The sequence below is a fragment of the Meleagris gallopavo genome, chromosome 3, assembly GCF_905368555.1.
Source record: "Meleagris gallopavo chromosome 3, MGAL_WU_HG_1.1, whole genome shotgun sequence".
Lineage (NCBI taxonomy): Eukaryota > Metazoa > Chordata > Aves > Galliformes > Phasianidae > Meleagris > Meleagris gallopavo.
The window spans coordinates 82,789,139-82,813,680 of NC_139406.1; the positions used below are offsets into that span (position 1 = coordinate 82,789,139).

Consider the following 24,542-nt stretch of genomic DNA (forward strand, 5'->3'; position numbering starts at 1 on the left):
GTGAGAGAAACAGCTTTGCAGCCAAAAGGTCAGTGTAGATAGAGGGCAGGAGGTATTCCAGGTTTGGAGAAGTCCCCTGGTGTCCAGAAGAGCCCCATGATGGGGCAGGCTGTCCTCCTGCAGCCCACGGGCAAATCTCCACATGCAGCCATGGAGGAGCCCGCAGTGAGGCAGTGGATGTCACCTGAAGGAGGCTGCCTGTGGGGCCTGTGCTGGAGCAGTGCAGTCCTGAGAGATGGGCCTGTGGTACGGACCCATGCTGCAGCAGAGCATGAGGAGCTGCAGCCCATGGGAACGTTAACTCATCACACTGCCTTAGAGACCAGGAAGGACAGCCAGAGAGAAAACTAAGAGAAGAAAACAAGCACACTTGAATAGTTGAGTAGTTTGGGGGAAAAAAGTCTGATCTATTAGCTAGACACTAAGCAAAAGGAACTCACAAAAGTGCAGCAATAATTCTAGCTTTGAGAATATTCAACATTTATTTAACATGTATGTTTATTGTGAAGACACCAGTCTGTATTTGACAGACAGTACTTTCCTGCAAAGACCTCAATAACTTTCAAACACTTAAAAATGAATGATTGGGTTTGATTGTGGTGTTCTAACACAAGATGTAAAAATCAAATGTGAGAATGAGGAGTTTTCTCCAGAATTCAGTGCCTTGTGGTGGTCATCCTGTCTTAGACATCTTCAGTACTATTACTGAGCTAGGAACTATCCACTTCTTCCATGATAATTTAGGGAATAAAGCTGACCCAAAAGACACTAAAGGAAATACTGAAGTTGGAGAAAAAACAACTGTACGGTTTCTCTGGAATCTGCTAGGTTGGTGGGCAACCATAGATTCCAATACAAGCTGATAATCCTAATGCTCTTACTGAATGTGAGAGAAATATAGCATCCCAGTAGGTAAAATAGAGGGCAGCTCATTAAGGATTTAAAACTAACAGTAGATTGAGTAATACATACTATGCTATGCTGTGCATGCGCATGGTCTATCTGAATATATAAATTAGGGCATCAGTAATGAAACATGGAACTAACTTATTGCAAGGAATCACAGAATTCACAAGGGTTGGAAGGGACTGCAAGAGATCACTGAGTCCAACCCCCCTGCTAAAGCAGGTTCCCTACAATAGGTTGCATAGGTAGGCACTCAGACAGGAAAAAGCATAGACAGAAAAAACACAAAAGATCTGTAATAAGGAAAATAAGCAGATAATTTTTGAAAAAGCAGTGAACTGAGAAGGTAAATCTCAAGATTTACTGTGTGTAACTACTGTGTAAAACTAAAAGAGACTAAATTAAAAGAAGTACAGTAGGAAAACATATGTGTACCAGTAATGCTGTGACAGGTACTTTTAACCAAATTAAACTTCAAAAAACACTAAACCATAACTGAGACTTCATGCAGATGCAGAGAACAAGAAGACAGGAATCAATTTAGAAAGCAAACTAATAGAATGAATTATGAACAGTTAGAGACATCAAAGGCAACAAGATGGTCTAAACAAACCTAAGAAGTAGGAGTCAGATAAAGGTAAGTGTAGATTACACAACATGGAAGAAGAAACAAAAGGATGATGCACTCCAGGCTGAAGTGTTAGATTTCTGCTTGTTTTCACAAAGGAAGACTGTAACTACCGAAAGTTTCTTCCTAATTTTCTTGGTTTTGCTTCCCTTTTGCCAGTGCTATCACTGAAAAGTCTGAGTTAGCTGATAGGAATATAATGGAAACTACCACACTATCAAATATGTTATTTTTTATTTTTTTATTGCATACATTAATGTTATACTGACTACCAGAATTTTTAGTTTGTGAATTTTTGTACCTGATTTAATAAAATAGTTACTATGTCCTGGTGCCACTAACAAGAGAATTTACTTCAGAACCATCCATGAAAAAATCATCCTGCCCTTCTGTGGGGAGTGTCCAATTACTGATATCAAAAACAAACAGACAGTACCAGCCAAAGACCTGCACCGCCTGGTTTATGTAGCAGTGAGCAAGAAAAAGTGGCTTTGTATTAGTATCTCTTCATAGTTCATTTATAAACCAGCATTGGGTGTGACAGAGAAGGACTCATGTGAAACCTGAGAACTGTGGTTTGAAGGATGAGGTCAGTTCCACAGGCTATGATTGCGCTGCTGGACTGAATTACTACAGAGCTCATTTCACCACCTCCCCAGCTGCTGAGATCTCTGTGGGCAGCACACGGCACATGTGTTGCCTGCGGCAACGTGTCTCTGCAGTCACACAGACGTGAGATCCCAGAGATACTGGTGACGTCAAAAATGCAGAACTGGGTCTGTAGTTCATTGACACTGACTCAAAGGTAACAGAGCACTGAGTTGCTCTCCGTTTTGGTCCCCTTTCACGTGTCACCATGGCCTGAAGGTTCCTACCAAGCTTTCCATTCTTTTTACTTATTTATCAAATAATCTACTAAAGCACTGTGTAGCATTAGAAACAGCCCTTCCACATCTGTAATTTGCTGACAGTAAGAAAATGCTTTTGCACGGGAAGTTGGCACTGATTTTGACTGATAACATTCTGCATGACTGATAAAAACTTAACTCCTAAGAGAAGGCACTCCCTGACCACACCATCCCACTGGCTTAATGCCCTGTTCCAGCAGGATGGTGCAGCGGGCATTCAGGTCCGCAGGTTCTCATCCCCAGACACTGCAGACCCTACACTGGGGGCACAATCAGCTGAAGTAACCCAGGGCTACTGCTAGAGGAAGCATTCCTGCTTGTTGCATGTCATGAAACGCTTCCTTCTGCTCCAGATTCTGCCCTCACGTTAAGCAGTCACCAGCATTGGTGCAGAGGGACGGCAGGGGGTTGTCAGCGGAGGGAGGGAGGAAGAGACGGAAGGAAGAAAAGGAACGAGCCCGCACAACTCCGCAACCCTGTCTCACGCACCGCACATGCGCAGCTCCCTCCCATCCACGGGAAGTGACGCGTGATCACTTCCGGGGCCGTGACGCGGAAGCAGCAGCGGCAGCGGGCGAGCAAGAGGAGGCGGTGGCGGCGGCGGCGGGTTAAGAGCAGAGAGGCCCCGGGGCTGGAGCGCCCCCCGGCGGTGGGGCCGTGCGGCGCGCTTTGCTCCCCTCGCCATGAACATCGACGTGGAGTTCCACATCCGCCACAACTACCTCTGGGCCCGGCTGCCGGCCAGCGTCAAGCAGGTAGCGCCGGGCGGGCAGCCTCAGCTCCTGGGCGCGGGCAGCGGTGTGCGGGGAAAGGTGGCGGCTCGGCACTTGCCTTGCCCTGCCCTGCCCTGCCCTGCCTTGCCAACTCGGAGGCAGGCGGGCAGGCGGGTGGGCGACCTGGGCCCACCTGTGGAGAAGGGAATGTGGGGTTCTGCAGGAGGGTTGGGGTGTTTATGTGGGGAGAGCGGCGTGTAAGGGTGGTTTGGGGGGTGTATCTGTGGAGAGGGGCTCATAAGAATGGTGTGGTGCCTGTCTGAGGGGGGAGGGGGCTGTTGGGGAGGATTGGGATCCGTGTGTGGAGACAGAAAGATCTCTATATCCTTTCTTGGGGGCAAGCTGATCCAGCTTGGTGCCATCAGAGAGCGGTGCTGCTCTGTGCTCAGAGAGCTGCCCACTGTGTGGCCTGGGGAAAAAAACAGCTCATGAAAGTTTGATGTGTGGGGTTTCGCAGGTCCCTGACAGCAGCGCTCAGGTAGTGTGTCAGGCCAAGAGGAAGGCTTCCATCTCCGCTCCAAAGCCAAGTGCTGTTTGAAGGAGGTGGGATGGAAAACAACTCCTGCTCTTTCACAAAGGATGGAGTGGAAGAGTAGTGACTGCAGGCCCTGAATAGTTACCTCCATTGAATGTCAAGTAGTTCCTCTTACAGAGGAACGTGAATGGTGGTTTACATTTACTTGCCCAGCTGAGTGCCATGCTATGTAATTAAGGTGGAAAATACATCGTTGTATAACGTGTTATTATATTTAAAGTAGCTTCTGGGATACAACAGTATTTAGTTTTAGAATAGTATTTAATATTTTTGTACTTGGAGGAAATACTTCAAATTTAAGTCAGTTTTGGATCTTGCCTGTGAGTATATTTCTGTTCTGTAATACTTGGTTCTGCAAGGGTACTGTGCTTGTTTGTCCTGTATTTCACAGAATTGCAGAGTTTGGAAGGTAGTTCTGGAGGTCTTCTCGTCCAACCCTCCTGCTACAGAACGTTCTGTACAGTAGCTTACACAGGAAAGCATCCAGATGCGTCTTGAACTTCTCCAAAGAGGGAAACTCCACAGCCTCTCTCAGCAGCTTGTTCCAGTGCTCTGTACCCTTACAATAAAGAAGTTCTTCCCCATATTTATATGGAACTTCCTGTCTTGCAGTTTTTGACTGTTGCCCCTTATTCTGCACACCACTGAAAAGTGCCTGGTTCTATCTACTTGATTCCCATGCTTGAGATATTTATTAGCAGTGATAGGATTCCTTCTCAGTCTTCTCTTCTTTGGGCTGGACAGATTCAAGTCTCAGCCTCTCTTTAAATGGGAGATGCTCCAGACCTCTAACAATCTTTTTGGCCCTCCGCTGGACTCTCTTCAGCAGTTCCCTATCTTGAACTGGTGAGCACAGAACTGGACACAGTATTCCAGATGTGGCCTCATCAGGGCAGAGTAGAGGGGATCCCCTATATTCAGTAAAGTACTTTTCAGTCTAAGGGTATTTTGTAACATGAGCATCAAGTGAGGGAGCCAGGTGAAGAAAACCTGCTCACTTTTTAGTTGAGCAGAAGAATAATGTGAAGGATTTTGCAGGACTGTTTTTGAAATAAGGCATTTAAAACATTAACCAAAGTTCTCTTTTTATCTTGTTTTGGGATAGTGAAGCACTGTATGCCTTAATCTTGTGACCAAAGATCACTTGATTGCCTGCGTGTGGGAAATTACAGCTGAACTGTTTCATTATTTATTTCATTATAAGCTTCTTAGGTGCCATAGCTGAAACTTTGTGTCATTCACAGTTACTGATTCGTGCTGCACTAATTCTAGGTGCTTTTTCAAGGCTGCAAGATGCTGAATGCTTGGTGTAACGCTCAGTGCTTCATGTAACCTAAAAGAACGTTTATAACCTTTGATTTGAAAGTTACAGGCTCCTTTTTGGTCACAATGGTTCTAGGAAAAGAAATAATATCTAGAGATCACTATTTAATTCTCCATCTGGTGTTGAGGGACCCATTTAACTAAAGATACTTCTGACCTCACAGAGGAACTGAAGATACTATCACTGTAATGATGTGGGGGACTCATTAAATAACATGCCTGCATGTGCTTCCTTATGAGACACCTTGTGCTGGTTTAACTAAAACAGATTTTGTGCACATCAGCTAAAAGGCTTTTCTATTTTTAAGGCTCTTGGAAACTCTCAGAGGGAATATGAAAGGCAGGTTGTACTCTACAGCATCCGCAATCAGTTACGGTACCGAAATAACTTAGGTGAGTAAAGCAGCTAACTTTTAATTGCTGCCCGAATCTTCTCTGTGGGAGATTGTCTTTACTCTAAAACTGCAAGAATTAGTTCTGTTTAAAGGTCCTCTGTCCCTGAAATACTTCTGAATGATAAAACATCATGAGAAGTCTTCACATCTGAGTCCAGGCTTCTTTGCAGGCTTCCATTTTATTTTGCATTGACTGCATCCAGTCCTCTTTTACAGTAGATAATAATTTGACTAATGAACACATCATTTTCCAGAGAGACTGCATGAGTTGTCTCAGTGGGCCACTTCCCGGTAACCTGCAAAGTAGATCTGCTCTGTTCTGATGTGTAATGGCTCTGAGACTAATTATATTGTATGTAGGAATCCCTGGGTGCTACAAGCCATATAGCCCTCCTTTATCTTGTTTTTAGCTTTCTGTCAATCTCTGTTGCATTGTTTCTTAGTCTTCTGCTGAGACATTTTTTGACTGAGCTTGATCTAACAAAGCAACTTTTTCTCCTCTTTTCTTGTAGTTAAGCACGTCAAGAAAGATGAACGTAAATATTACGAGGATTTGTTAAAATACAGTCGTGACCACCTGATGTTGTACCCATACCATTTGTCTGACATCATGGTGAAAGGGCTGAGGGTAACACCCTTTTCGTATTACACAGGCATAATGGAGGTGAGTGCAAAACTATGTTGAGAAATGGTGTATTATGTCCTAGAGATGTCAGCGTATGCAAGACAGTGTCAGGTGGTTTATTTGTTTTTGGGTAGGAACTGCTAACAGATTGCAGCTTTTAGATAACTACTTGTATCTGCTGTTTTTTCACCCCTGTAGCCCCATAAACCTTTCAAGAACTGGACTTTGTCATGTGGAGTTGGGTGGAACTCGTGTTTAAGCCCATCTTTCTTTTGATCCTTGAGATCTGTGATTTTCATTTCAAACTGCTTGTGAAAGAAATGTCCTATTCTGTTTGATTAAATAGAATTTTGATTGAATGAAAGGGAATTTTGCTTGAAAAAGCCCACACCCAACTAAACAAGAAAAGAACAACACGTTTGTACGGTTGTTTTCTTCAGAAATGGCATTTGACCATATCAAAAGCTTTTTCTGTGAGTACTAAAATGGTTCTGTTTTCTGTCAGCTCTCTGGCAAACTTTTTGTTTTCTTTGGATGTCAGAGAGACAAGGGAGAGAATTGTCAAGGGTAAAGGTGAGAAAACTTGTGGGTTGAGATGAAGACAGTTCAGTAGGTTAAGCAGAAGCTGCACACCAAGCAAAGCTAAATAAGGAACTCATTGGCAGCTTCCCATCAGCAGGCAGATGTTCAGCCATTTCCTGGGGCTCATCACGTGTAATGGTTACTTGGGAAGACAAATGCTGTAGCTTGGTGCATTCTCTCTCCTCTCTTCCTCCTTTCCTGCAGCTTATGTTGTTGAATACCACATCATATGATATCGTATGACAATATGGAACATCTCTTTGGCAGTTTGGGTCAGCTGTCCTGATTCTGTCCCCTCTCAGCCTCTTGTGCACCTCCAGCCCCTTCTCTGGCAGGGCAGGCTAAGAAGCTGAGATGTCCTTGAGTCTGTGTAAGCACAGTATTCCACGGTAGCTAAGACGCTCATGTATTATCAGCATTGTTTTGATCACAAATCCAAAACATCTTCTACCACGAATAAAATTAACATTATCCTAGCCAAAATTAGTGTACTGACTTTAATAGATTTCTGATTTAATTTCATGTTTTTGTTTTTTTTTTTAAAGGATGAATTTTACATTTGCTTCTCTGAAGCAATGACATTCTTATTGCAATTGAATTTTCTTGTCTTTTTCAGGATATAATGAACAGTGAAAAAAGCTATGATTCATTACCCAACTTTACTGCTGCAGACTGTAAGTATTATCTAGCTGCAATACTCCTTTCAGTGAATTGGAGTTAAGGACCTTCTGAAAATGAATTAATGGGGCGTCTATTTGCTTGAACACAAATGTGTGAATGAAGGTATAGAAGCATTTAAATAGTGGTATTCAAAAAGGTGTGCTCTCCATGCAATGTTCTGTCTATATGATACGCACAGGAATGGAGCTGATTCAAGTACTACTAGGCATGGTAAAAACCAGCTTCTATCCTTGTGTTTAGTGCCTTCCTGTTTGTTTGAGCTTCTGGGTGGAAAGTCTTACTGGCTGTTGTGTCATCCAGCTGAGCAGCTGATACTTTCCCACTGTGTGTTTTGGTGTGTGTTGGGCAGAAAGCTTTGGGAAAACTCTGAAAGGCTGTTGGCTCTGTTATGAATGTACAAAGATGTACAAGAAAAGAGACAGTCTATCTGGCACATTCAGGGGTGTCACAGAGTGACAGTCTTGCTTTCTGTTAGACTGTTGTGGGCACAAGAAGGGGAGGTTAGGGACGTGAATGCGTAACCTCATGTTAAACTTGAAGGAACACAGAATGATCACCCCTTGACAACTGAGACAGAATATGGGTTAAAGCTCCTGGGTAGTTTTCCAGTATCTTTTCATAATTTGTTAATGGTTGAAGGCTGGCAGTTATAGAATTAAATTGTGATTTATTTGAGCTGAGCTAGATCTTAGTCATCTTCCTTAAAGGCTTACATAGCCTTTTGTGCTCTAATTCTTAGTTTACAGAGTTCTAATTGAGTGCATGATGTGGCAGTAGGGTAGAAAAACACCCTGTTGATCGAAACAGATACAGCTTTAGTTCTCTTGTTTTGAAGCATTGTAATTACCTGTTGGAGTGAAAGCAGAGAGAAAAGAGTTGGATTATTCCCTGCTACTCTGTGACTTGAGAGAAATTGGATACTTAAAAAATATATATAATATGTAAAGTAAATGAATAGGAATAGATTGTGTTTTTTAGATGGACACGGTTCCTGGCCAAATTCATAAATTCTCTTAGGACTGAATTTATTTCCTCCAGGTATCCTTTTATTTCGGGAAAGAGTAAGTAAAAGTATTAGTTACAAGTAGGTTTGATTGTTTCAGGAAGATTTTATGTATCTTCACTTCAGCTTAAACCCTTCCAAGAGAAATAAAACTTTGATTATTTTCCAGGTCTAAGACTTCTTGGTATAGGAAGAAACCAATATATAGATTTAATGAACCAATGTAGATCTTCAAAGGTAAGTTTGTCTTCCGTTTCTTCTTTCTTCCTCATCTATAGTGCATGATTTGAAAGGAAGTAGTGGAAAAAATTTGTGGGCTTTGTTAATTTACTATTATGTGTAATTGAGTACAACATAACATATTGCTAATTATTTTCTGTTTCTTAACAACAACAACAAAAAATTACTAAAACCAAAATAGACTGAAGAACAGATAATCAGCATTAGTTTAAAAAAAAAAAAAAAAGCAACAAAAGAAAACAGAATAACAATCAACAAATACAAGGCTGTCTGCCAAAATATGAAGTAGATAGAGTAAATCTAAAAGTAACAACTCTACAGTGGAAGAGAATGGAGAATGAGCTATTTAAGTGTGTAAGTGAACAGTACATTTTAGTTTTTCTTTCTTGTACTGAAATTCACTGTACTTTTATAGCATCTTACTTACTGAGAATATGGAATCTTGGTCTTTTAAAGTAAATAAACTGTGTTCTTAAAATGGATTTTAAGACTGCTGCATTTATTTAAAGTAGACCGATTGTATACTTGTCTGCTGTTCTTGGACTTGATCTTAATGTCTTTAGATAGACTTTTAGTTAGTGACACACAGATTACAGATACATGTGGAGATTACATCTGACAGTATCAGGTGTAAGTAATTTTTTTCTATCCCAATCTCATATAATTTGGGAGAGGAGGGAAGCACATCTGTTTCTGATAAAGTGTGAGCCTTTACTAAAAGGCAAGGTTAATAGTATTTGTGTGCCCAGTCTAAATATAATGTACTTAAAAATCAGATTATATAAAGGTAGATGGTTGCCTGCACGTGTGAAGTGCTCTTTATTTCTATCTCAAATGGACTGTACCACTGCAGAAATTTTTCAGAAGGAAAACTGCGCGTGATCTGTTACCTGTGAAACCTGTGGAAATTACCATAGAAGCTTGGTGGGTTGTGCAGTCTGGCTACATCACTGAGGATGACATCAAGGTACTTCAGTGCAGCTGGCAGCTCTAATTTTGGTTGAATACTCATGGTTCCTGAAAACAGACTTCCCTTTGTGTATTCTACACAAAGACTGTTTGAAGATTGGAGCTTTTATAACAACTGACATGGAAATAGAGATTGGAACTGTTAGAAGTGGTATCATTCTTTGTTGGTATATTCTGCCCTCTTCCTTCTTTGTGCTTTATGTCACATTCAGTGCTGAGGTTGCTTTGTGTCAGCAGAACTGGGAACTGAAGCGTGTGCTGCAGTGCTTTATAGGGAACAGGCAGCAAAATGTGCCTTCTTAAATTTCATGTTTTAGCTCTGACATCTTGGTTTTGACTAAATCTTCACCTTCAGTGCTAGTGGACCTTATTTGTTACTTGTCTTCATTTCTGCTCCTTGTATCTCTATTTGTTTCATTTGAAACTTGAAAAACTTGTGAGCTGGCTTAATGTTCTGTCATCATTCTATTTTCATTTTCACAGTATCCTATTTCATTCTCACAGTTTTTCTACAGTTAGCTATAGTCTCCTGATCTCATAGAATCATAGAATTCACTCAGATTGGAAAAGACCTCAAAGATCATCGAGTCCAACCACAACCAGACCGTACTACCCTAACAACCCTCCACTAAATCATATCCCTGAGCACCACATCCAAACAGTTTTTAAACACATCCAGGGATGGTGACTCAACCACCTCCCTGGGGAGCCTATTCCAGTGCATAACAACCCTTTCTGTAAAGAAGTTTTTCCTGATATCCAACCTAAACGTACCCTGGCACAACTTGAGGCCATTTCCCCTCGTCCTGTCACCAGTGAGAAGAGACCAACCCCACTCTCACTGTAAGCACCTTTCAGATATTGGGAGAGAGCAGTAAGGTCTCCCCTCAGCCTCCTTTTCCCCAGACTGAACAGTCCCAGTTCCTTCAGTCTCTCCTCGCAGGCCATATTCTCCAAGCCCTTCACAAGCCTTATTGCCCTTCTTTGGACCTGCTCTGGCACCTCAGTGTGCTTTCTGTACTGAGGTGCCCACAACTGAACACAGTACTTGAGGTGAGGCCTCACCAATGCTGAGTACAGGGGCGGGATGACTTCCCTAGTCCTGCTCACCACACTATTCCTGATTCAAGCCAGGATTCCATTGGCCTTCTTGGCCACCTGGGCACACTGTTGGCTCATATTCAGCTGACTGTCCATCAGTACACCAAATCTGTATTTAATTCCTTCTCTGTTGGTTTACCTTTCACCTTAGATTGGAGCATAGCTAATGCAGTGATGGAAACTTCCTTTGGCTGTTATTGGGAATATCTTGGACAGTGGTTACGTACATTCTGACATTCCAAAGTAGTTAACATGAAGGAACTTACTTTGATATTGAAATTGCCTTCTTTCTAGAATGGTTCTAGTTGCATGTTTGAACACTTAGTTTAGAAGTTTTAAAAAGCAAAGCTAATATACACTACTGTAAAACACCTATGCAATTAAATACTGTTCCTGGAGCACAGTAACTTTATTCAGGGACAAGAGTGAGAACTTCAGTAAGAAGCACAGTGAATTCTTCAGTGCAAACATTTTAATGAAGAACATGGTTACTGTCTGTATTTTTGTATTACCTGTGACTTATCTGAATGTGAAATTTTTTTTTCTGAGCAATATTATTCAAGTTGCATAGACTCATTTCTGCAACAGACTAACACAGTTTTGTTTACTTAGATTTGTACTACATCGGAAAAGTCTGCTATTGATAAAATAATTGATTCAGGTCCTCAGCTTGCTGGTTCACTAGACTTCAATGTAGTTCACAGTAAGTGTTTAATTGGCATTCCTTTTCTGTGTGTAGATCTTGCTCAGTAAATTCAGAGAGTAATGTCTGAAAACTTAGGTATAAAAGGATTGAAGGTAGCTAAAGTTTGGGAGGATGTGGACGGAAATACTCAAGAGCTCATACAGGCTGCAGTCTTAAGTTTTGTGAATGATTTAACAGTGAGCCATTAGGAGGTGTTGCTCTGATATTATTTCATGTAATTTAACACATTCCTTTCTTAGAAACCGATAGTAAGAGAGGGAACAGAGGGTATATGAGAATGAGAGAAACTAAAAATAAAAATGACAAAACTGGTATTGCTGGGAGCTAAAACGTCACTATTTGTTTTTCAAAGAAAAGGTTTTGAAATTTCCTACTATTTGAACACTATCAAAAAATGGAGCTTGAGTCTAAGAGGTTTCTACCTCAAATGTCTGCAAGTGTTAATGAAAACTGTGTGCTTCTCCCTATTCCAGTGTTACAGACAAATCATATTAATCAAGGGAATACAAATTCATTGACAAATCATCTTTGAGAACTCTGTAAATCACAGAATTGAAGAATGATTTGGTTTGAGAGGGACCTTTAAGATCACCTAGTTCCAACCCCCTGCTATAGGCAGGGACACCTTCCTCTAGACCAAGTTGCTCACAGCCCCATCCAGCCTGGCCTTGGATGCTTCCAGGGAGGGGGCATCCACAGCCTCACTGTGAACACAACTTGTTCCAGTGTATCACTACTCTCACAGTAAAGACTTTCTTCCTGATACCTAATCTAAATCAACCTTTTTCCAGTTTAAAACCATTTCTCCTCATCCTGTAACTACTTGCCCTTATAAAGAGTCCCTCCCCAGCTTTCCTGTAGGTTCCTTTCCAGGTGGTGGAAGGCTGCTATCAGGTCTCTGAGCCTTCTCTTCTCCAGGCTGAAGAGCCACAGCTCTCTCTACTGAAAGGAATTGGTAGGGTGATGAGACCTCTGGAAAAGCACATTATGAGTCAGAAGGTGTTGAGGGAAGTGGTGGCCCTGCAGGACCCGTTCAGGGAAGTCTCCTCTTGACACTGGAGGAAGGGTTGCCTTTCACCCATAGCACTACTGGGCACAAGAACTGCAAAGCGTTTGGGAGAATGTCAGATATTGCTCTGGGTGAACCAAGTGGTGGCCAGAGCCTGACTATAGGGGCTATCAAATATAGCTGCTTCAATTTCTGGTCATTATGTTGTGCTCTGTTGTTCTGAAAGTAGTTCTAAAGCTCCAGGTATATTGCATCAAACTTCAAGTAAAGAGCTCTGTTTTAGGATAACACCTGCTGAATGTTGGATGTGGTTTATTGATTGTGTATTGCAAAATAATGTTGTGCTGTTAAGCTAATAGGAAATACTGCTTTACATTCTGAACTGACTGATGGGAAAGTCTATCTGTGTCATTAGGGCTCTGCAAAACGATGTTTCTCCAACGATTTGCTTTAATTTATACAGGCTTGTATAACAAGGGATTTATTTACCTTGATGTACCAATATCTGATGACAGCTGTATAGCAGGTAAGTAAATATTTTTGCAGTATAAAGCTGCATTTTCTTGGATTTATTTCAGTTGTTATAAAGACATTGATTTTATTGTACGTAGGACTTTTTTCAACTTGAATTCATATCTTTTGATATAAATATCTAGGTAAGTTGAGATTGTTTTAAAGATTCACAGTACAACTTAAGTACCTTCCTGTGTATCTGTAATGGAAAGGAATCACAATGTAAAGAAATGTAACCCCTGTGTTAAAAGGGCTTGAGTTTTGATTCCTATACAGCTTTTTCTTTTTATTTGACTCAGCTTTTTAAAAATTTTATTTAAGAGATATCAGTTCCACCGTCCTTTATGTTTTGTCACCTCAATTATAGTGCTGTGTCTGGGCACTAGGTAGGAGCTTAAACTAGTGCAGCCTTTGAACAGCTCATGCTGTGCTAAGTCTCAAGGGTTTCTGAGTTGTGTAAAGAAACACACTGTTGAAACCTGCCCATGCAGAACTCCATGTTGTTACTGTAGTAGAGATCAATTAAGCAAATGCCCTCTGAATACAAGAGAGTTGCTACTGAAATACTAGCTTTGGGCTTCTCCCAGAGGGTGGAGAGGTGGAGCCCATGGTGGAAGAAGGGTGAATTTTTTTGTTTTTGTTGTCATACTTCAATCCCCACTTGCTTTTTTCTTTCACAGTTTACTCTCCGTTGGCATTAGAAAACTGTTTTATGGATTGAATGGCAAGAAATTATCTGTAGTGGATGAGCAGGAGTCTGAAAGACAATGATGCAAAGCGGAGCGTGTTTTTTTTTTTTTTTTTTAATACTAGAAAACATTTGGCAACCGTTATTTTCTTAAGGGCTAGGAGAAATTTTAGTACCATATAAACTCTCTCTAGGCTTTTATTCTTTGAGACTTGATACCACTGTAAAATGGTAATATAGGTGTTATTTTATTTTCTGTTTTATGTGGTTTTGGTTTAAAAAGAAAATTATCAAATTGTAATCATGCAAGTAATTCATTTCAGTGCCACCACTTGAAGGTTTTGTGATGAACAGAGTGCAAGGTGATTACTTTGAAACACTCCTGTACAAGATATTTGTTTCAATAGATGAACACACTAATGTAGCAGAGGTAAGTAAAACTCACCTTGTGTCTTGGTGATGGGAAAACCATGAAAGGGCCCAAAGCACACTGGTGAAATACTTAAGGCAGAAGAATGGGTAGGTATCAGGAAGCTTTATAAGTATTGTCTAACTTGCAGAGCTTGAGATAAATAGGTTTCCTTAGTATTGAATATAACTTAATTAGTTCTGCAGGTAGGATGCACGTTCAGTGAAGCAACTCCATCAGCTGGAGTGAATTTATATGGGAATAATTTATGCAGCTTGTTCTGTACTGGCTAGAATTGGAGTCTGTTTTCCCTCTGTCCCAGCCATATTGGTTCTGTTTTGCTAGTGTGAATTAAGTAAAACAAAAATAAAAATTTCTGATTGTGAAAACTTACAGGGTATTGGCTTAAAGTAGAAACCTGACTTTTGCATAAATATGTATGATTATAATTTTTTTTCATGTCTGATTCTCAAACATGTGGGGAAAAAGTACCTGAAAAAATACCTTATGAACACACACAGATTTTATTTTCTTCTCTGTCTTACAATATACATGATTAACCTAAAAAATATATAGAAGATAACCTCATATTTCTTTTGCATGCATTAAAGTGGAACGATCATGAGACTTCATCCCATTTCTTTCCCCATTGCTTTTGGTCAAGACAAAATTGCTTCTACCATTACAGTCTGTATTAAGAAATAAAGAGACAAAACCAGCAAAAAATGCAGAAGCCCAAAAATTGTGCATTACTCTGCATTATTAATTTTGCATTGTTGACTTTTCTTTTTTTTCTTTTTAGCTTGCAAACGTCCTAGAGATTGACTTATCTTTAGTAAAGGTATGTGTGTTGCACTTATGTTATTTGATGTGAAAATCTCAGTCTTGCAAGTTGACTTGGTGAAGGGGTTTCATAATGCAATTCCTTATTATGTTTGTGCAATTTTTGTGTGTTTCCTCAGAATGCTGTGTCCATGTATTGTCGATTAGGCTTTGCTCATAAAAAAGGCCAAGTCATAAATCTGGATAACCTTCATCCATCGTGGAAGAATGTTCCTTCAGTGAACAGACTGAAGTAAGTGTTCTTTGATGAAGTGTATTTCTCTTTGAAGAGAAAGCTAGATTTGATTCCTTTTTTTTTTTTTTTTAATTTTCATTCCTTTTTAGGTTTGGTTCCTTTTTTTTGACTTCTAATTTCGTCTGTGTGTGTGTGTGTGTGTGTGTGTGTGTGTGTGTGTGTGTGTGATGTAATTATCTCTCTAATCTGAGGATTAGGGGTGGTAATGCGCCCTTTAAGTACTACTTCTGTTGCCATTACTCAGTGGTGGCTTTTTGACTTCTAAGTGCTTCATTGCTTACTTTAGAAGCAGACAAGTGTGAGCTTGTTCTGAAGCACTGGGGAGGAAACAACAGCTCTTGCTGTGCTGGTACAGAGATGATGCCTGTTGGTACTTGGTACTGCTTCATGTGATTATGTAGTAAAGCTTGCTTACTTGCTGTGAAGTCATCTTGTAGTACAGTCGTAGACACTGTTAATCTACATTTATCTGTATAAAATCCTGATAATAGAAAGCAAAGGGTTCTCCAAGTTGGAGTGCCAGTTTACATGATCTAAGCATTGTTCAGTTTCTCTTAAGCCACTTAAAAGAAAAAAAAAAAAAAAAAGCCAACCCTCTCCCCCCCCAAAAAAAACCAATTATCATTAATGCTAATTCAGAGTGTGAGAACAAAATGAAGAAGACTCTTCATTGGATTTTTCTTGAACAGTGGTGGTTTGGTCACTTTTTTTTTCAGTTTTGTTCAAAACCTGATATCATTCAAACCAGCAAGTAAACTTTTCTGCTGAAGCAAAAGCAGGACTCTGAGAGCCATCAAGCTGGACTGATTTAGGGCTCAGAAACATTGAAAGGCATGTGTTGGGCATGCCTGTGCATGGAATACTAGCACTGGAAAGCAGAAATAGTTCTCTGGTGCTGCAGTGACTGATAGATGTGGATTTTAATTCACATTAATAGGAGTACTTTGGATCCTCAAAAGATGCTGCTTTCTTGGGACAGTGGGGAAAACAGAAGTCCTGTACAGGAAGCTGGGTCATCAGCTACAGATACAGACACCAACAGTCAAGATGATCCAGGTTAGCACGACCAATGAATCTAATACATTAGGAACAATTACTTTATAGCACTGTAGGCTGTAAAGGAGTTTATAAACAAATGAAATGTGAAATCTGTGAGGTTTTTTTTTTTTTTGGTATAAATTGTACTGGGGGGCAGGTGACGTCTAAGTCTTGGTTTATTCAGCCTCATTGTTAGAAAATAAGGCATTTTGCTCATCTATATTATCAATATTAGCTGATGCCAAGATACCAATACATGAATGATCAACATTGATTATTCAGCAGTGATAAGGGAATTCTGTTGCACTCAGCGTGACATTAACTAAGGCTTTTTGATTATTTTAAATAGTTGTGTGACTTGATGTTTTCATTTTTAAATTAAATGTGATCATGTTTGTTTGTTTTTTCCTTGTTCTTCATTAGCTGAAACAGCCAGTGTGAGCAGCCTGAATCTGTCCAGCGGACACACAAAGCGTATTGCCTTCCTGTTTGATTCTACCCTCACTGCCTTTCTAATGATGGGAAATCTTTCACCAGTATGTCCAAATTCAGTGTATCACACCAAGACTCAACATGTAGAGTTTGAAGATGCTTTTACTTCCATATAACACAACTATAATTATTTTAAAAACTTACATTGTTGTGGCTAAGAAATACTTGCTTAATAAAATTTTTGCTTGCCCGTTCTCTTTTCAAAGAACTAAGACAGTTTTGTTTTATTATTCCAGAACTTGAAAAGTCATGCGGTCACTATGTTTGAAGTAGGGAAACTGTCAGATGAGTCTCTTGACAGTTTCTTGGTGGAGCTGGAGAAGGTAATCTGTTGCATGTGTGGCCGAATGTTTTTTCAGCACTAGTGTAAAGGGACAAAGAGCCTTCGGTATTTTCATTTTGTAAGTCTGCTCTAAGAGCCTTGTTTAACAAGAGAATGGTATGAACGCTCCTCATCATACCAAACCTAGGTGATTCAGTTAATTGTTGATTATTAACAGTATCCATGTTGCAAGTGACTTTGTGGAACACACTATGCATGTATGTGAATGTGTAGAATGTCTGGTAAGCAAATTGAATTAAAGAATTATGTTTGCCCAGGTCTGTATGTATATACACCTGCATTATGGCTTGCTTGTTAAATGCAAACCACCTTTTAGTAAGATGTTAATATTTTTGAAAATCTGTGTATCTTTTTTTTTTTTTTTTTTTTTTTTTTTAGAAAAACTTCACTGTTTATATTCTAGTATGTTTAACCAATCCACCTTTTAAATATAATTCTAAAAGGACAACTTCAGAATTACATCAGAAAGCTGTGCTGTTAATTGCAGTATTCTTTTACACCAGTCAGGAGTACTGGAAATTTAAATCTTTTTGCTTGAAAACTGAGGCATGATTCAGATTTATAGATGTCCTTATGTACTTTCTGACAATTTGACTAACATAACAAAGACTCACTTTTCATTTAATAGTTGCTATGTATAACCTTTGGGGTTGTTATGCAGTAAAAACCTTTCAAATGATAACTCGTTGATTTTTTTCCTATTGCATTATTAATGCTTGTGCAGACAACATGCCATTTATATGCGTTTATTTTGTTTCTTGTTTAGGTTCAAAGCACAGGTGAAGGGGAGGCACAGAGATACTTTGATCATGCACTTACACTGAGAAACACAATACTGTTTTTACGTCATAATAAAGACTTAGGGGCACAAGCTGTACAGCCTGACCAACCAACTAACGGTCTGTGAACTCTTCTGAGGAAATATTTTAAGTGTGCTTTTACTTATCTGCCATGTACTCAGCTGTTTCAGAAGACAATCAGTACCCTGTTTGATTAAAAGTATTTTGAAGCCAAAAGAACACTGCTTTATCCTTTGAGTTTGTGGTACTGAGTTTTGTTGAATGACAGATTTGGTGCACAGGGTTGGGCTTAATGTCCAAAGATTAAGCTTAATGGTAATGGTGGTAAGATGAGCTGAAATTGAGGAAGGGTTTGGTTTTATATTGTGTGCTTCTGAAGACTGTAATAAAGGAAGTAATCCTTTTATTCAATTGGAATTTTCTATTAAAAAAAAAAAAAAAAAAACAACAACCAAAAACGTTTTCTGTATTAGAAAAATGAGTGTATTCTTTTATTCTTTCTAATGATGATAACTATTTGTAAAATCTTGCATAACTTTTCTTTTAGTAATTCTGTGTGCTTTGCTTTTCTGGGATCAGTTAGTCAGTGAGGACAAAGTTGTGGCTCTGCCAGAGAATCCTGTATTACTGCTGAAATTACTGGGATTAACTTGAATAAGTCTGTGCGTAACTTAAAACTTTGTTTTGGAAAATACTGTATTAATGGCTTAGAGGGTGGAATGGAAAATCTGAAATCATGCTTTAGGTTTTATGTTGCATTCCAAATAATTAAGAATCTTACATTCTCATCACAGGATTTCCCTTGGATCTCTTACGATGTGAGAGTTTGCTTGGCTTGGATCCAGCTACCTGCAGTAGAGTTCTTAACAAAAATTATACCCTACTGGTTTCCATGGCACCACTCACCAATGAAATTCGACCTATTAGTAGCTGTACACCCCAGGTGAAAAAATAGTAGGGGAAAAAACAGTATGTAGTAATAGAAATAGTTTTGTAGCTTTGTGTTTGTGTATGTCTGCTATGTGTCTCTTCTAAAGAGCTGTAATTATTACATTATAATATAAATACATAAATACTATAAATACATTATATAGTATTACAATTACTCTTAAAAAAGTATTTACTGAGTAAAATGTGAATACTTACTACACTTTAATTTATTAACAATTTACCTATCAAGTAGGGTTAACCACAGATTTTTTTTCTTCTTGAACTTGTGCTGATGCAAAATACTATCAAGAGAGTAAGTACCTAGAATATCATAGAATGGTAATAGAATGGTTTGGGTTGGAAGGTACCTTTAAGATCATGTAGTTCCAGCCCCACTACAAATATCATCTCTCCTTAGTAAATTAACACATTTGTACTCCTTCCTATGCTGCAGAACTAGCTTTATGTTTCTTTAAAACTGTCAATTATTAATTTATATCCGTACATGTAAGAATTGCAATAATAGGCTCTATTTTTTTTTCTGAATAATCTCTTCAGCATATTGGACCTGCAATACCAGAAGTCAGTTCAGTTTGGTTCAAACTGTATATTTACCACATAACTGGACAAGGACCACCCTCTCTATTGCTCTCTAAAGGAACACGTCTTCGAAAACTTCCAGATATTTTTCAGGTAATGTATGTGCAGATTGATTTTTCTCTTCCTTCTCTTAATGTTTCAGAGATGTGCTGTATACTAAATAATTCACACACAGTTGGAATCTGCAGTATAGTCAAGTAGCTATTGTAGCTTTCTTAGCTTTCTTAGAAACAAGTTTTACGTAATATAAAATCATAGTCGTTTGAGTTGGAATGAACTCTTGAAGGTCATCTAGTCCAACTCCCCTGCTCTGATCAGGGACACCTACAGCTAGAGCAGGTTGCTCAAAGCCCTGTCCTGCCTGACCTCGAATGTCTCCAGGAGCATCCACCACCTCTCTGAAAAGCCTATTCCTATACTCTTAATGTAAAAAAACTTTTTCCTTATATCCAGTCTTTATCTCCTTTCTTTTAGTTTGAAATCACTTCCCATTATCCTAGCACAGCAGGCCCTGTTAAAGAGTCTGTGTCCTCCTTTCTTGTAACCTCCCTTTAGATATTGAAAGGCTGCTATCAGGTCTCCTTGGAGCCTTCTTTTCTCCAGGTTGAACAACCCCAGCTCTTGGTATGCCCAATTCAAGCCTGAAAGACTTCAGATGCTGCTTTTTCCCATTCTGGCTCTCAGAAGGACTTGTGTCCCATGAAGGAGTATTGTTAGGTATTTGGTAGCCTTGGCAAACCTAGCTGGGAGTGATCATGGCAACTTTTAAACTTGGCAGAACCAAAAAATTGTGGTATCTATTAACTTTAATCGACACACAGCAAACACATAGCAGTGTTTGTGTCTCACTGAGTACATCAAGGTTCACAAAGTAGTCTTGTTCATATTTATGATCGGAGGGTGATCTCTACGGTTTGCGCCTCTTAATTCAGAGTAGACACTTGAGCTGAATATACTGCAATAGTATGGAGGTGTTCAGAGAGGAATGTGTATTCTTATGTGTACCCACATAAGCAGTTATCTCTGGCTCTTGGATTTGTAGTTGTATATCCCGTTCCTCCAGCCTCTTTCATATATCCTCTCTTCCTCTTCATGTCCTTTCCAATTTGAAAAATGTTGTACTTCTATTTCTAAAACATGTTTTAAAATAACAGGATTAAATGAACCAAGGCATATACAGCAGAAGGCATTCCATAAGGCTTCTAAGAGCTTGACTAAAACTTTGTCAGTAACTTAAACTGATGGTAAATAGACTATGTATTTTCATTAATAAAAAACATTCAGTGTAGTTGCCTTGGAACATTTCCAAAGTGACCTTTATTTTCAGAGAGCTGATGGGTCTGTTTTTCCTCTACTGTTTGATTTCACGTTCTACATTATCACAAACTTGTTAGAGGCCTTCTATGTACTGATGTAAATGCTTCTCTCCTGCTTTTATTTTGCCATGTCATCTTGAGAAACTGTTCAGACATTTCTAAAACTCCTACAGACATTTTCAGTCTTGAAATCTGGAAAGTTTGTCCATGTTTATCCCTTCCTGTCCCTTCCCTTTGGATGGCTACTCTGGGGTTGATATATATCGTTGCTTTCTTTCAACAGTGTTAGCTTAGCATTTAGATTTATTTGGAATTATTTTCATCTCATATTTGTTAGGAGACTGCTGCGAGGGCCACCTAGTCCTATAGGGATGGTTGACAGATATATTCTACTCAAACTGCCATCTTAACTTTGAGATTGGCAAACTTCTGTTCTTACCAGAAATATGAGCATGAGTGATCCTTGGTAGAAAGTATAATGCTGTAGAGTTGTAATCTCCAGTAACTTCAGAATTGTAGCAACATGCTGTTAGCCTAACTGCAGCATTTCTCTTTGTGCTTGGACAGTCCATTACTGCTGTAAATAACCTTCTGCCTTCTAGGGTTATGATCGCTTACTTATAACATCTTGGGGTCACGATCCAGGAGTCGTTCCTACTTCAAATGTGCTCACAATGTTGAATGATGCTTTAACACATTCAGCTGTTCTAATTCAGGTATGGAATACCCTCTATAAATGATGAAAACTTATATAATTTTGAGTAAAACTGTTGCATCAAAGAGTAGATTACGAATGTAGGAGACCTATGCTTTTGTTGGGAGCTGAAAAATGTTGAACTTTGGCCGTTACTGGTGTGGTTTAGAGGGGATAAAGACCGTAAGTTTTGAACTCAATGCATATATAATATGCATTATTACATTATGAGCAAATATTAGAGTTTTGCTCAATGAAAATGAGATAGGGATTTATAGGAGCATTGAGGAATAGTAAACTGAAATGAAAATGAATATTCCTCAAGTCTTTTGGATGATAGTGATGTATAAGGTGACTGACAATATGAATTATTCAAGAAACTGCTCCTCTTCAATGAAGCTTAACTAATTATCTTCATTCAAGTGCATTTTAGGGGAAAGAGGATGGGGTATCTTATTCAATCTATTTATTTTGAGAGTATTAATATAGAAATATTTCTATGTTTGTTTCATCAGTGTGACTGGTAGCCTTTAAAAGAGAGCATGATTAGGACTAAGCTAAGCTGATGAGTACTTTTTTTTTGTGTGTGTGCCTAATGTGATTTTCTTGATGCTTAGGGGCACGGTATGCATGGAATGGGAGAAACTGTGCATATTCCTTTTCCATTTGATGAAGCTGAGCAGCAGGGAGGTAACTTTATTTAATGTAATCCTTGTGTCACCATATTGAATGCTACCTTGTGCAGCAAGGTTGCAATAACACTTCCTCCTAGTTCAAACAAGTTTAAAAAGCAGAAATTAACTTTCTGATGTACTCCTTGGTGACAGGAGGCTTTGGATTGGCCACATGCTTTCTAGCTAAGAGTTTGAGGAAAACTGCGGATTTGCAGATATAAAGCCTAATATTATTTAGGCTACTAGAAAAAAAGCTAATTTCATAGCCTGATTTTTATTAGGCTCAAAATGGATTGCCTTTTACGTATGTCCTCTCTGGGCTGTCTGCTTTTAAATTTAAAAAATTCTAGGATTAAGAAGTCAGTGTTGAAACTCCTTGTTACCCTCTAGTACTGTACTATAATTCTTCAGTATATCAGATCTGTGGAAGTTCTTGTGTTGGATTTTTCTTAAAAGACTGTGACACTGAGAGAGTTGGATGTTGTTTTTTCTTAGCTGAACCTAGCCATCTCTGCTGTCTGTGCGCAAGACAGCTATCTTCTTCAGTGTTATCCCATGTCCACCCATATTATGGCTAATTTGTAGCATTAAAGGAGACAAAAAAAATCTAGATAAAAAACAGTTTGACTAGACATGAACTATATGGCTTTGGAGGAGGTTTTCACTAAAGTAAACTGGGATGTGTGTTTTCTTTCTTCTAGACTTCTCTCGTGTGAACATGGGCATTCATTCAGCTTTAAAGATATTGAGAAACAAGGTAGACTTGCAGCATTTTTGTGGCTATGTCACTATGCTGAATCCTACAAGTCGACAAGCTAACAGGAAGCTGAGTGATGCTTCTGATGGAAAAGGTTAGTTAGCAGTGGTTTTTTTTTGTATGTGTGTTCTGTTAATTTGCAAACAGTTACTTCAACAAAGTTGAGCAAAGGATTACACTCAAAGGATTTGGATTTCTACCTGATATAGAATCACAGAATGGTTTGGGTTGGAAGGGACCATTATGATTATCTAGTTCCAACCCCCTGCTATAGGCAGGGACGCCTCCCTCTAGACCAGGTTGCTCACAGCCCCATCCAGCCTGGCCTTGAATGCTTCCAGGGAGGGGGCATCCGCAGCCTTTTTGGGCAACCTGTTCCAGTGTCTCACCATCCTGACAGTGAAGACTTTCTTCCTAATATCTAGTCTAAATCTGCCAGTTTAAAAACACTTCCCCTCGTTTTGTTGCTATCTGCCCTTCTAAAAAGTCCCTCCTCAGCTTTCCTGTAAGTCCCCTTCCAGGTAGTGGAAGGCTGCTACAGGGTCCCCTTGGAGCTTTCTCTTCTCCAGGCTGAAGAGCCCCAGCTCTCCCAGACTATGTTGGATATCATCCAACGTAGAGAGCAACCCCATCTAAATCTGCTGTCAGTATGCTTACTTCCTAATTGCCCTTTGAGCCTAAATTAGCAAATACAAACTGAAAATAATTGGACTAAAATAACTTGCAGAAGAGGGAAGAAATCATTGCAAAACATTAAAATGTAAGTTGTGTAGTTTTCATATGCCAGAACTTAATCTTTTGTAAGTGTGCTGAATATACCTAAGTAGCTCTAAAGTCCTGAGATCAGTAAGACTTTATATTTCTCTGTAATATTTCTTCCAGTTTGATAGTTACGTAGGTCACTCCAAAACTAGTATCTCCTATTTATTTCCATGGAAACAAAGGCCACTATAGCACTATGTGATAGAGCAAATTTTTAGCTATAAAACACTGGGTTTGTTTGTTTCTTTTTTTTTTTTTTTTCCCAGCATAGTCACCACCATTAGCTATGTATTTTTGCCAGTGATGAGCAAGAGCCTGCATGCTGCCCTTGTAAAAATCTGCAGCAGAGCATGTAGCCCACTGTTGTCACTGCTGTAATGCACCACTCACCACCTCACTGTGCTCACATCCACTGTTTGGCCTCCGTAAACATTCAGAAGGCATCTATAAACATCAGTGGGTGCCATTTTTTACTCATATAGGAATTCAATCCCACACCATTACTCCATATGTAGTTTCATGTCAGATACTGCTTTGTCAGACTGTTCCTCTGCTGCCACCTATTGTATTGCTACAAAATTAACAGAATGTGGGTATGAAGATTCAACTCTTCTGCTGTATCACAATATCTGCCTCTGATAATGTAGGCTGATGTAATAAAATAGGAGGCATTATTTTCAGAGCAGCTTTCCTGTATAGCTTTTGGGCAAAACTTGTGTCAAGTTCCTTACATCAGTTGGTAATTAAACATATACTCATCTAAATGTTTATGTAAGGATTATTTTCCCTCCAGGAGATGCTGATCTAGCATCAGGATCTGATGTAAACGGGAGTACAGAGTCATTTGAGATGGTAATAGAAGAAACATCAATGGATTCTGCAATCAAGCAAAGCCTTGAAGGTAAAACTATGACAAATATTTTGTACTAAACATTCCCTATCTAATAAAATGCCTTCTTTTTAAGGATCTGAACACACATTATTGTTAGATACTGCTGTACTTGTCATCTCAGACAATAAGTGTTTTTATTTCTTAAAATTCAGATTCCCTTAAATCTTTGAGC

At 39.2% G+C, this 24,542-nt stretch overlaps 1 protein-coding gene across 2 annotated transcripts in view; it reads left to right on the forward strand.

Moving 5' to 3' along the window:
- The window catches only part of FAM91A1 (family with sequence similarity 91 member A1), a 54,378-nt gene that overhangs the window by 24,149 nt on the left and 5,687 nt on the right, over window positions 1-24,542 (forward strand). The window contains exons 1-21 of one of the 2 annotated variants that reach the window (XM_003205269.5): window positions 2,954-3,197; window positions 5,382-5,466; window positions 5,981-6,132; window positions 7,292-7,349; window positions 8,529-8,596; window positions 9,453-9,566; window positions 11,282-11,372; window positions 12,848-12,910; window positions 13,909-14,015; window positions 14,797-14,835; window positions 14,957-15,069; window positions 16,010-16,128; window positions 16,534-16,646; window positions 16,839-16,925; window positions 17,712-17,844; window positions 18,540-18,688; window positions 19,234-19,368; window positions 21,194-21,307; window positions 21,903-21,975; window positions 22,661-22,810; window positions 24,272-24,379. In XM_003205269.5, coding sequence (XP_003205317.2) covers window positions 3,126-3,197; window positions 5,382-5,466; window positions 5,981-6,132; window positions 7,292-7,349; window positions 8,529-8,596; window positions 9,453-9,566; window positions 11,282-11,372; window positions 12,848-12,910; window positions 13,909-14,015; window positions 14,797-14,835; window positions 14,957-15,069; window positions 16,010-16,128; window positions 16,534-16,646; window positions 16,839-16,925; window positions 17,712-17,844; window positions 18,540-18,688; window positions 19,234-19,368; window positions 21,194-21,307; window positions 21,903-21,975; window positions 22,661-22,810; window positions 24,272-24,379 — 2,143 coding nt within the window. In that variant the 5' untranslated portion in view covers window positions 2,954-3,125. Of the gene's footprint in view, window positions 1-2,953; window positions 3,198-5,381; window positions 5,467-5,980; window positions 6,133-7,291; window positions 7,350-8,528; window positions 8,597-9,452; window positions 9,567-11,281; window positions 11,373-12,847; window positions 12,911-13,908; window positions 14,016-14,796; window positions 14,836-14,956; window positions 15,070-16,009; window positions 16,129-16,533; window positions 16,647-16,838; window positions 16,926-17,711; window positions 17,845-18,539; window positions 18,689-19,233; window positions 19,369-21,193; window positions 21,308-21,902; window positions 21,976-22,660; window positions 22,811-24,271; window positions 24,380-24,542 lie in introns of those variants that run through there. The other variant, XM_085221648.1, reaches the window with a different exon arrangement.